Here is a 12504-nt window from a genome sequence, read left to right as displayed (position 1 = left end):
TGCAAAAAGAAAAAAGAGAGAAAAAAAAAGGAAAGCGAAAGGTAATTATAACAATTAAAGAATTTTCTTTTATTCAACGAACGAGATCTCCTAATTTGTAACTATTAATACAATTCCATTAGAGTTTGTAGTGTACGTTAATACTATATATATATGAAATAATTGTACATATTAAAAAACTATTTTGTGTGAGCGCGTATATATATATATATAATAATTAAACTACAAGATGAGATACATCGGCGGTGTAAACGGCAGGTGATAATCTTACGTCCTCAGAACGTGACATTGGTCGTTGACGTATATCACTATCTCCAGGCCATGCTCTTCCAGGACTACGTGGTGCGACGGTGCATCTGGCAACCGTATCGACTGCTAAGCTGACGGTCGTTGGATCGTTCAGGCCATTGCTTTGAATTCTTCGTTGTGCAGCTATCGAAGCTCGAAGTGTTTTCCGCTTCTGCATAGATAAAATTAAAGGTTACGAATAATCTTGCAGGAATATTTAAAGGCAAAGGAAGTCCCTCGAAAAGAAAATGTTGTTCTCTTTTTTTTTCTTTTCTTTTCTTTTTCTCTTTTTTTTTCTCTCTTTATATGATCGATTTAACGTTACGTTAAATATATGCACTTAGGATCGTCCAGAGATGTATCTAACAACGTCCGCATTAATTTTGTATTTTCGATCGTCCTTCGTGCAGTTATATTTTTATTTTTTATTTATTTACTTATTTATTTATTTATTTATTTATTTATTCTCTCAGGACGATCCTACGTGTATCGTATCTCCTCGAGATGAGGATTAATAGTTTTATGAAATATACATATCTGCAACTAGTTTTACCTACAACTACTTCTTCATAATAATTTCTACACACTGTCAGTTGTGCAACTCGCTAATTATCACGTAATTATTATTACTAGGGTTCGAAGGGAAGTCCCCCGGGAAATGGACATGCCTCAGCGCAGCTACCTCGTCGTCGCTTCCTGAGGATTACTGACAAACACACATTTCTGAAGAAACGATGGAAATATATCAAACAACGAAATCGGCCGCCGATCGCTGTTTACCTCGATCGTTCCTCTCCATTTATCGGCTGCATGCCTTGCCAGTTCCATTTTCTTCTGTTTTTTTATTTGATGCTTCTTGTACGCCATCTCGATAATAATCAATCCGACACCACCGACGATACCGACCGCGACCACTATGAACACTCCCGCCATATTTTTCAATCCGAGAGTGTTCGGAGTTTTTTCAAATTGTTCGCATTGTTGTAGATTCCCCTGGAGTATCCATTGATTATCGAGACTTTCCATAAAACCACCTAAAAACAATCAATGGAGTTTCAAATTTTACATTTGGATATTTCATCTTCCATCTTTTCTTTCTTTCTTTTCTTTTTTTTTTTTTTTTATCTTTTTGTTTGGAAAAATCATGTTTCATCTATCTACTCTTAAAGTTGATGTCATAGCGTTGCTATTACTTTCATGAAAGTCTAAAATTGCCAGAGTCACGGCATCCGCCCAGGGTGAACCTTTCTGCAGGCCAATTCCGTAACCAGAACGACCAAATAATTCACCGGCAGTTACTAGCTCGCAATCCTGAGCTGCCTCGAATTCCAAACGTGAGCTATCCCAGATGAATGCCATTAATTTTCTAAATACGACATACAAAGAATTTATTACACCGAATGCATTTAATTTGTGATAATTTTATGATGTGAACAAAATGCGTACCCAATTTTTATATCACGTATAGCATCTTCGGCTGTATCGTAATTGTTAGCTTCCATCGTTCGATACATATTAGAGAGTTCAACTTGTCGCCTGAAGTACATGTCCACTGCTGATCCCTTAACCGTAGCACACGTTAAATTTTCCATAGTATTCCTGAGCTTTATATGTATAAAACAAAATTTATATATTATCTGTTTCATTCATTATTTTATTTCTCTTTTCAAAAAATTTAATACACCTACTTACTCGGGCATCATTGATACCAGTCAATTTTGTTTTAGGACGTTCCAATACAAGAAAAGCAGCCAGATTAGCTGTATAAGATGCTACGATGATCATAGCAAATCCTGCCCATACCATACCCAATACTCGTGCTGAAAAACTTCTCGGAGTACCTAAATATAATATAATTTTTATAACGATTAATATTTTGTAAGTAATCATTTATTTGATCAACATTTTTATATATTTTTTTTTCTGTTAGATCATCTAATCCAACATATATACCAAGTATTTATCTAAGATATTAAGAGAAGATCACATTTACCTTCTCCAATTCCACTGTTCAATAATACTCCCCATGCGAACCAAACGGCACTCGAGAGATTGAGGGCATCTTCCTCGGTGCCGTCAGTATTAGCTAGTTTGAACCTCCCGAAAGGTGAAAACCGGTCGAGGAGGTACAGAACTAGCGCCACTACGTGCACCGAAACCATCACCAGGATCCAAAGAGTGTTACTGAATGGTTGTAAGAAAGATACCAGTGTCGACGATCTGGATGGCTGAAATCAAACAAAATTTTATCGATTTAATCTCCTACTATTATTTTTTTTTTTTGAGATGAGTGAGAAGGATATAATAAATGGAGGGGATCAATGATGGGAAAGGGAGTCAATAAGGGTTGAATGAATGAGAGGGAATTCAATGGAAGAGTTCATATTAGATGTTTAGGCGTTCTCTCTCTCTTTCTCTCCCTCTCTCTCTCTCTCTCTCTCTCTTTCCCTTTCCAATACCTTTTTTTCTAGAATAGTTATCCCCTGATATTTGAATGGCTTGCTGAATTCGATGAATTCAGCACGTTCAGGATTAATCGTCAATGGTGCAACGATCATGTCTGCTCGTTCGTTCACCAATTCTCCGATTAGTCCTGTCCATTCTTTTTTCCCTCCGACTGTAATAAAATATTTTTATGTTAGATATATAATATATCACATATAATATATTCTATATAGTATTATATACAATATTTATTTATTTTATATTAAATATTATATACGCAATATTCACATAATTTATATAATATAAAAAAGTATATATATCTATCTATCTACATATAAAAGAATGTTTATTAAGAAAATACCTGAACTATTTTTGATAATATAACTGCCAAATTGACCATCCGGTGATAAGGCAAGATTATAAGTGAAATTGATAGTCCTAGATAATTCTTTTAATAAATCTACGCAATAACCTTTGCAACAATACGTCTTCGAGTCTGTAGATCATATAAAAAAGGTTTCATTTATTTTTAGGATCATTAATTAATTTTAAAACTAAATACACGCGCGCGTATACACACAATACATACTGTTTGATTAAATTGCTTACTCTCGTGATCGGTAACGTTGAAATGAGGACATGCTATTTCATCAGGCAGGCAATCAATCTCGCTTGCTTCGCGTACGTAAACGAAAGGTTTCTCTTCAATTGTCAAAACCTTTAAGTGCGTTGGTATCATTAAACCTTCGGGTTTACTTTTTAAACGTCCAGGCCACGTGATATTCCACTCGTTCACTCTTAATTTCATTTTTGTTCCATTCTAATTCAATTATTAATACTAATTGATATTATCCATTTTATCTAATTTTAATGATAATTAATCAATATTTTTTGATTTACTTACAGCTGGATAAAAATATTGTCCAACCGAAACTTGCTCACCATCCTTGATATTAATGATATCATATTCAGCAAAAATACGATCGCCATTGTCATCGAAAGCAACTCTGCCAGTTTCTCCATGTGGTAAAACTTGTTGACGTATGTAACTGAATTCACATAATCGTATATACATACATATACATGATATAATCGATTAATATTAAATCTAATTTTTGTCTTTTTTTCTTTTTTTCTTATATTGACCCTTTAACTAATATTTCAAATTTCTATATTTGTCTAACTTGTTTTCTTGCTAAGCTGTAAAAACGTTTGCGTTGCTTGGCGTTACTTTTTATATATTAAGTTAAGAACAACGAAATACTGTGGAATCGTGGCAACATATTTAAATGCGCTCCAATGTAACTAAAGTGTTAAATAGAAGATCACATACTCAAAAAGTTTCTTTCCAGTTTCCCATATCGATCCGGAATCACCGCAATCCTTGGGAGCACTCGTGATCTCTTCGGTTTCGTTCATTTCTCGCAAAGCAGAGACAAAAGCGTATCTGGAAAATAAGTGTATACCCTCGACATCAGAAAGCCAATAATTAGGGATCTTTCTTTCATTTTTTTTTTTTTTTTTTTTTTTAAATATACTTATGCACACAACACAATTTCTACGGGACAATGTTTCCATGCAGTAACATCCATGAGAGAAATCAGAGAGTCCTTAGATCTGTAACCAACATCGAGACATAAAAGTTTCCAAATCGAATAATGCTCGCTCATATCTCGGTGATACCTGTGTGACAGTAAAAGAGATATTGTTACGAGATGCGCTCAAGTTTTAAGGTATTCTAATTGTTTTTTTCTTTCTTTCTTTTTTTCCTTGAGAAATTACTTACATCAGAAAGTTGAAATTACTGTTACTTATCAACACATAGACAACATATTTTTTTTACGATGTCGACTCCACGATTACATGACCGTTATCAATGATTTTTTTAGAGATTCGATCTGTTTTGTTGATTGTGAAAAATTGACACTAGTGTACTCTTCCATCAAGACAATACTCCTATTCAGCGAGCGGAAACAATCTTCAAAATTATCTTCACGACAATGATTCCAAATGATTCCTCATGCTCTCTACTCACTTAATCTTGCACCTAACTTTTTCCAACATTAAAGGACACTTTCCTTGTAATCGCTCATTTTCTAATCGTGCCGTTCTTGCATCAGAGATTTTCCAATGGACAAAACAGATCCCTCAAGAATCGTTCACAGCGGCCATGCAGTCATGGCATCGATTTTTTAAAAAATATGTACATGTATAAAACGACTATGTTGAGAAGTGAAACAATAGTTTCAACTTCGTAATGTGTATGCAATTTTTTTGGAAAAATATTGGAAGACTTTGGAACTCGAATGCAACTCGTATAAAAAGAGAAAGAGATAGATAGAGAGAGAGAGAGAAAGAGAGAGAGAGAGAGAGAGAGAGAGAGAGAGAGAGAGAGAGATGAAACGATGTGCAGGATAAATAAGTTTAAGATGAAAAAAAATATATATATATATAATAAAATTATCAAGCTAACAAAAAAGTAAGGAATAGCGAAGATGATAAATTGAAGAAAATCAGACGAAGAAAAATTTCAGCAATCACAATCCTTTCTTCTTTGTAGATTGGGGAAGCCCAGGTGATCTCGAATTGTGTGAAGTGGAAGGTTTTACCTAATCGTGAAACTATATACACAGTTTCATGCATATACATGTAGGTGTGCCTATTGTGTGCGATCGCAAAAGGACTGACAGGCTGTCCTTGATGTGAGCCTTCTCTGCGCTCGCGTTAATTAATTTCAATCCAAGAAGACCTTCTGGTGCGTTAGGTGCATCCAATGCTTGCTCGGTAACGATCCAAACGTATCCAGCTCCGGTCATATTCAATGATGCCGCATCTCTGAAGATAACTTTTGCGTCTGTTTTCCTTCCAATTCAACAAAAATTTTTATATCATTTATTTGAACTTTATTTAGATCGTACGATCCAAATGATAGTCGATGATAATCGATTAATTAAGTTACTTACGTTGCATACATCAAACAGACTCTAGCTTGTGCGTTCTTCATAAAGATTAAATGTTCCATAAAACTTTCAAGACCTGGCTCGAATTCTATTACGGATTCCACCTGTTTTTTTTTTTTTATTTTTTTTTTAAAGGTTGAAAATTTTCGCTATTAGAAAATGGTCCAAGGTAAACAAAAGAAGAGGACAGATGGACCTACGTGTACTTTGATTTCAACGTCGTCTTCTAAATTTTGTGATGTCGTTTGAAAACGTCCGAGCAAAGCACGACCGTCGGTGTCCGAACTATGTATGAAAATGATCTTCATGTAGTTAAAATATTTCAATAATTCAACCCACACATCGGCTTGATGGGAATATGGTGGAACGGTACGTAAGAAAGACACGTGAATATTCTGAAAAATAATTTAAACAAAAAATATATTTATACATCTTGAAGAATTCATTTTATTACATATATCCTAATAAGGTATGATCTAAAGATCGACGTACTTTATCGGAAAATGCTGAATCACGAGAGGATATACCAATTACAGGTATATGATAAAAACCGCTGGTATAAGAAACAGCAGCTGGTGACAAATCACCTGTTAAAGGATGGGACACAACTACTGCATAAACTTGTTTAGCGATTAGAGATTTACAAACGCTTAGAGCCGTCCTGATCGGATTGGAATCCATTTCGATGACAGTGTGTTGGTAAGTTATACCCTTATTCACATATTGTGAATCAAAGTTCAAATGCTAAAATATAATTATTTAGGTCTGTTTCAGAATAAAACAATTAATTATTATATACATATATATATACATGTGTGTGTGTGCGTGTGTATATATATATAATAATTAATGTCATAATAAAATATAAGCTCACATCAACGGTGGCACCAAAGTAAGCTTTGCTTTCGTTGTCTGAAAGGACACCACCGATCATGAACAAGGTTGGACTGTTGTAACTGGATGGTCTTGCGGCATGACTATAGTCTTCCAAAAGCATCAGAAGACAAATCAATGCAATCATTTTACCAGATTTTGCCATTGCAAGAGTAAACAAATTAAAATATCTAAGAAATAACACGAGGTATTAAAGAAACTGTAAGAATTTACATGCACTTTAAACGGATCTTGACCTACCTTGATGTTTATTATAATCCTTGGGATTTTTCTTTCCTCTCTCAGAGGAAAAACAAAAGAAAAAAAAAAGAAATCAAATGTAGCAAAACTAAACGACGACGACGACGACGATGTACGAATATGATCGATATATTCACCCACCAAAATTGTTGAAAAAATTTTGTTAAACAGGTAGAAGAGTACTTGGGCACGGCCCAAGTTATAATGGCCCAAGTACGAGGGCAGAGCCAAGATCTGACCTCCTCTTGGTATACATTGATCCAGTCGGATGCTGCGCGTGAGAGAGAGAGATTCATTCCCTCTACCCCGACCCATACTCTCACCCCCACTATCGTAAATTCAAAGATTTTGGCACCAACTTTCAAATTCGTTCTCTCTTCGCACCTGTCCTTTGTCACATATTTGCTTCATATGTTGCAATATTACAATAGAAATCTATAGACATAATCTATAATGATCATATATACTGTTGATTATATATTGTATATATATATATCTATATTATCCTAAAACATTGATTTTGTCAACATGGGTAAACACTGGTACCACAAGTTACCACGTGGTCTTTCATGTCTGAATAATAACAGTCTAATAGCTCCATTTAAATGCAGATTCTTATATTGTCTAAACAGACATATATGTACTAGTTTATAATGATAAAGTCGATGCAGTTACACGCGAGCTTTATTTGTTTCTTTTTATTCTTTTTTTCTTTTCTTTTCCTCTTTTTTTTTTTTTGTCATTTCTATATTATACGCTCCAGTAATTGAGTCATAGAAATTTATTAGAAATTATAGAGAAGAAATTAATGGTATGAAAAAGGTATGTCAAATGAATTTGAATAATCATGATACAACATATATATATATATATATATATATATATATATATATATATTTTTCATATATGATATATACATATATATATACACACAATTTACTCTTTATAGTATATATATATATATTTGATATGAGATATACAAATATACATAAGTTTATTAACATATTGTAATAATATATATATAAGTATATTATTTTCATTTGTAGATCAGCTGGAAAGAAAATAAATGGAAAATCTAAAAACGAAATTGATGAGTCCTTTAGTAAGTCTATCCAGAAAAAACTGTTTTCAAAGTATTGAAAGAAATGAAGAGGAATAATCAAAGTTTTTCAACACATGGTGATTGTGACCAGAAAGAAAGAGAGAGAGGGAGGAGAAGCAGAGACAGAGAGAAAGAGAGAGGGAGAGAGAGAAAGAGAGAGAGAGATAAAGAGTGCGTCATTTCGTCATTTCGTACCTGCTGCATATCGATCCCGTAGGTTTCCACCCCGTGGCGACCTCATGTGCGTGCGCAACCCCTTCCATTCCGTATTTACCGAGGAACCGTCTGATCGTGACAGAAGGAACAGTGGAGAACAAGAAGTTAAATGGTGAGAGGCATTGCTACCGGCTTGGCAAGACAAGACAAGAAGACAAGCAAAGCAAGACAAGCCAAGAGGCAACATAACGTAGAATATTGGAAAGTTGCATACTGAAGGAGAGTGTGTTTTAAAAGAAAAGGTTCCTTATCGTTTGTCTCCATTGTATGTAAGAGAAAGTAGGAAAGAGTACAAATTAGAAAGGGAGAAAGAGAGAAAGAGGAAGAGAGAGAGAGAGAGAGAGAGAGAGAGAGAGAGAGAGAGAGATAGAGATAGAGCTTATGACGTATACGAATACATAGATCAAGTATATAGACGATTGTTAGGTAACGTATGTAGAGAAAGAAAGAAAGAGTGAGAACGAATGAGAGTGAAAGAGAAAGAGAAAGAAAGAGAGAGAGAGAGAGAGAGAGAGAGAGAGAGAGAACAAGATAAAAAGACAAAGAAAGATAATTAAACAAAAATCTTCTCTTTGAGTTAAACTAAAAAGGAATAAAGGTGTAAGAAAAAGAGAAAGAAAGAAAGAAAGAGGAAGAGAGAGAGAGAGAGAGAGAGAGACAGAGAGAGAGAGAGAGAGAGATAAAGAGAAAGAATACGGAACTCCAATGTATTACGGTTCTCGTTTCGTCGAAGACAGTAAAAAATGTCGTTGCCACGGGAATGGAGTTTCCAGGATTCGTGTAGATCGGTCGACCGTGCGACGACGACGGTCGGGGGTAGTTGCGGTACAGGAGAAGGAGGAGCAGCGTCACAGGAGATGGTCAGTACGGCCGTCATCGACGAAAATATGAATCAACAGAATCAGCTGGGCTCCTTACTCTCGATACATTCTGCTCCCGTATTTGATTTAAGTAATGGCGTACCATCCCCTAAAAGGCCGGCCTCGTTGATGGTACAAGCTACTGCTACCTCAACACCGGTCGTGCCACCTCATTTACAAAGTCCACCGGATACGATCGAGGACGAGGATAATGAAAATCTATTAACTATATCAAGTTTAACGGCAAGACCGTTAATAGCAAAATCACGCGAATTACGTTCTTCTAAAACAACCAATTCGAAAATCGCGCCGACCAAGAAAAAGAAGAAACCTAAAAGGAGAGATACAAAGAAACCAAGAAATCGTACTTATGTACCGTTGGATGGTGGATATGGTTGGGTCGTTGTATTTGGTGCCTTTTTCGTCCAATTTTGGGTCGCTGGCCTGGTAAAATCCTATGGCGTCCTCTATGTTGAAATCATGGAAACGTTTAAGGACTCATCAGCATCGGTTGCATCTTGGATCCCAGCTATACTTTCTTGCCTTTGTCTCGCTTTGGGTAAGTCATGCGTTCTCCAATTACTCCTCTTTTTTTTTTTTTTTTTTTTTTTTTTTTTAAACATAATATACTATCTATACACATAGATACACGATATATATTTTACTGGTTGATTTACTTTTTCGCGCCACCAGTTAAAATATCTACACTTTCCTGACAATTGTTCAAATCCTATTTTTTCTTTTTTTTCTCCCTCTCTAAATTTTTTTTTTTTCCTTTCTTTTCTTTACAACATTTTTTTACAACATTTCTTCAAATGTATAATATATATAATAATATTTCATAGTTACATCGTCGTTTGATTCTGAATTTAGAATAAAATGCATGTTTATAAGCTAACCCAGGTGCTATATTAAAGTCTTTAAAACGAAACCTTTACCTTCTCGTCAGATTGATATACTTTATTTATAAAAGAATATCAATCGATATACACATACTCTCCAACATGGTTAACGTCGATCGTTCATTTTCAGCGCCTGTAACGAGCATGCTATGTCAAAAGTATAGCTGTCGAGCTGTCGTCTTCATCGGTGGATTGTTCTGTGCTTTAGGACTTACAACTAGTTATTTCGCCACCAGCTTGATACATCTCTTTTTTACATTTGGTATCTTGACTGGTGAGTTTAAATCGTTTATTAATTATAAATCGTTCATTGTTATTATCTAGAGGATACAATAATTAAAAAATAGAAAAGCGGAGGATTTACAAGAGCCTCCTCAAAAAATATTATTATTTTTTATCGTACTACTTACTCTGTTTCAGAGCTTCCCAATATTTTTTATAAGTCAAGATCCATTTTAAAAAAGTCTTTCACAATGGAATTGATTGACATAAACAATTCCAAATTGATTTGATATTTCTGCGTGCTTCGAAAAAACAAAAAAAAGAAAAAGAAAATTAAAAAAAAATAATAAATAATTCTCATGTGATCTTTAAACGAATCAATTTTGAATAGTTCATCCGACGATTCACGATGAATAAAACATTCTAATACGAATTGCTTTTCCTCTTTTTTTCTCTCTCTTTACTTTACTCTATTTGTTATCAAAGGAAACAGTTGATAAATCGGAATGAAAAATTCAATATTATTTGTTTCAGGCATTGGTGGTGGATTGTCAACGACACCAGGCATCATAATCGTTTCTCAATACTTTGATAAACATCGTGCCCTGGCGAACGGCATATGCGTATCGGGCACAGCCGCGGGAAGCTTTGTATTTCCACTTTTAATCGAGACATTGGTAAAGAATTTTGGTTTTCACGGTACGATATTATTATTGGGTGGATGTATGCTTCACGTATGCGTCAGTGCAACATTATATAGACCGCTCGAAAATAATTATCTTCCGGATATTGAAACTAACGACGATGGATTAAAATCCGCTGAGAAAAAGAATGACAACAATGGAGGACAGGAAGCTACGAAACAACAGAAACTTGATCTTTTATTTGCCAATGATCCAACGACTCGTCATAATCTTCTTAACGAATTATTCCATCAGAATAGCGTGATAGCCGTCGAATTGACGGACAGTGACGAAGAGAAAGATGTTATGGGAGAAGGCCTGATGATGAAACCAATCTCAAAAATACGAAGCTCAAGTATATTGCATAGCGTCGAAGATTTATCGACTGATTCGACATGCGTTTACAAAGCGAGATCGTCTTTGAGATCTCTTAGATCTTCCGCGACAGTTGTATGTCCTGTACCGATACCTCATAACGATGTTATGGCTACTACTACGGAAGAACCTAAAACGATAATGCAAAAAGTTGCACGTTACATCGATCTTTCGTTATTAAAGAATCCACAATTTCTTATGATGTGCTTTTCGGTCAGTCTAATGTCGACTGGAAGCCCTTACATGTTATACTACTTGCCAGCTTACGTTCACGCAGCTGGATATTCGAAAGCAGAAGCTGGCTATCTAGTTGCCATCTCGGCTGCTCTCGATTTATGTGGTAGACTTGGATTAGGTTGGCTATCTGATTTGCAACTTTTTGATCGACGAAAAGGATACATTGGAAGGTAATATTATTTCTTTTTTTTTTCTTTTTTTTTTTTTTAGGAAACTCTTTTGTGTTATGAAACTCGGTATGTTATCTTTTTTCTTTCTTTGTTCCTCTACTTGATTCTCTCTCTCTTTCTTTTTTTCTTTCTCTGTCTCTTTTTTTCTTTTGTATTAAAATATTTTTAATTAGATTACGTTCAATGAGGACGGTTTTAAAACGAAATGCTTTTATAAATTTGTCTTTTATAGCGTCGTCGGCGCCGGTGTTGCAGTCTTAACAATTCCAATGGCACATTCTTTTTATGTCTTGGCATGTTCCGTTGGAATGTACGGATTATGCTTGGGGTGTTGGTTTCTCTTAGTTCCCGTCCTTCTTGCTGACCAATATGGAACTGATAAAATATCTTCGACTTATGGGTTGGTCAGAATGTTTCAAAGTGTTGGAGCAATTTCTATTCCACCTCTCGCAGGTACGCAGTTTGATATTATAATCATTTTGTAACGATAACAATTTGTAACGATACCTAGTCGTTTATTCTTCTTTGAATAATTTCAGGTTATTTACGTGATGTAACTGGAAGTTACACTGTATGTTTCCTGTGCATGGGTACGTGTATGGTAATGGGAGGTTTGCCTCTTCTATTGGTATTTAATGAAGTATCAAAACCAACGAAGCTGCCCGTTAATAATACTGAAAATAACAATTGTCAAGGAGATACAAATGTGAAAGAATAAAATATTTTGCAAGTGTGTGATATTCATTGAAGGAGAGAGAGAGAGAAAGAGAGAGAGAGAGAGAAAGAGAGAGAGAGAGTAAACGTGTATTAGAAAAATAATAAATCGCAGCATTTTTGTCGCTACACAATTTTTATGTTTCTTATAAATTTGTTGCGAAGTCATATCATATCGAATAACAATTTTCTTCAT

At 34.9% G+C, this 12504-nt stretch overlaps 2 protein-coding genes across 7 annotated transcripts; one reads left to right on the top strand and one right to left on the bottom strand.

Moving 5' to 3' along the window:
• Positions 1-45: 45 nt before the first annotated feature.
• LOC127067438 (glutamate [NMDA] receptor subunit 1) lies at positions 46-7133 on the bottom strand. Of its 6 annotated transcripts, XR_007782631.1 has the most exons (18): positions 6828-7130; positions 6568-6757; positions 6186-6437; positions 5894-6088; positions 5697-5797; positions 5422-5595; positions 4067-4180; positions 3638-3782; positions 3343-3553; positions 3095-3229; positions 2748-2905; positions 2282-2516; positions 1981-2129; positions 1735-1892; positions 1482-1654; positions 1069-1322; positions 919-994; positions 390-460 (listed from the first exon to the last, which is right to left on the bottom strand). XR_007782631.1 is itself a non-coding variant. In XM_051002327.1 (17 exons), exons 2-17 carry the CDS (start codon positions 6730-6732, stop codon positions 218-220), a joined length of 2856 nt encoding a protein of 951 aa, XP_050858284.1. In that variant the 5' UTR covers positions 6733-6757; positions 6828-7121; the 3' UTR covers positions 46-217. The 6 variants fall into 6 exon arrangements, 4 of the variants coding, with proteins under 4 accessions (XP_050858284.1, XP_050858283.1, XP_050858285.1 ...); XM_051002327.1 differs by lacking the exon at positions 919-994 and having other exon boundaries at positions 46-460; positions 5900-6088; positions 6828-7121; XM_051002326.1 differs by lacking the exon at positions 919-994 and having other exon boundaries at positions 46-460; positions 6828-7118.
• Positions 7134-7933: 800 nt separating this feature from the next.
• LOC127067446 (monocarboxylate transporter 12) lies at positions 7934-12442 on the top strand. Its single transcript, XM_051002349.1, has 5 exons — positions 7934-9564; positions 10038-10181; positions 10664-11594; positions 11827-12047; positions 12134-12442. The coding sequence occupies exons 1-5, from the start codon at positions 8889-8891 to the stop codon at positions 12310-12312; spliced, it is 2151 nt and encodes a 716-aa protein (XP_050858306.1). The 5' UTR covers positions 7934-8888; the 3' UTR covers positions 12313-12442.
• The last annotated feature ends 62 nt before the right edge of the window (positions 12443-12504 follow it).

The sequence above is a fragment of the Vespula vulgaris genome, chromosome 11, assembly GCF_905475345.1.
Source record: "Vespula vulgaris chromosome 11, iyVesVulg1.1, whole genome shotgun sequence".
Classification (NCBI taxonomy): Eukaryota; Metazoa; Arthropoda; class Insecta; order Hymenoptera; family Vespidae; genus Vespula; species Vespula vulgaris.
This window is presented reverse-complemented; position numbering and strand designations above follow the sequence as displayed.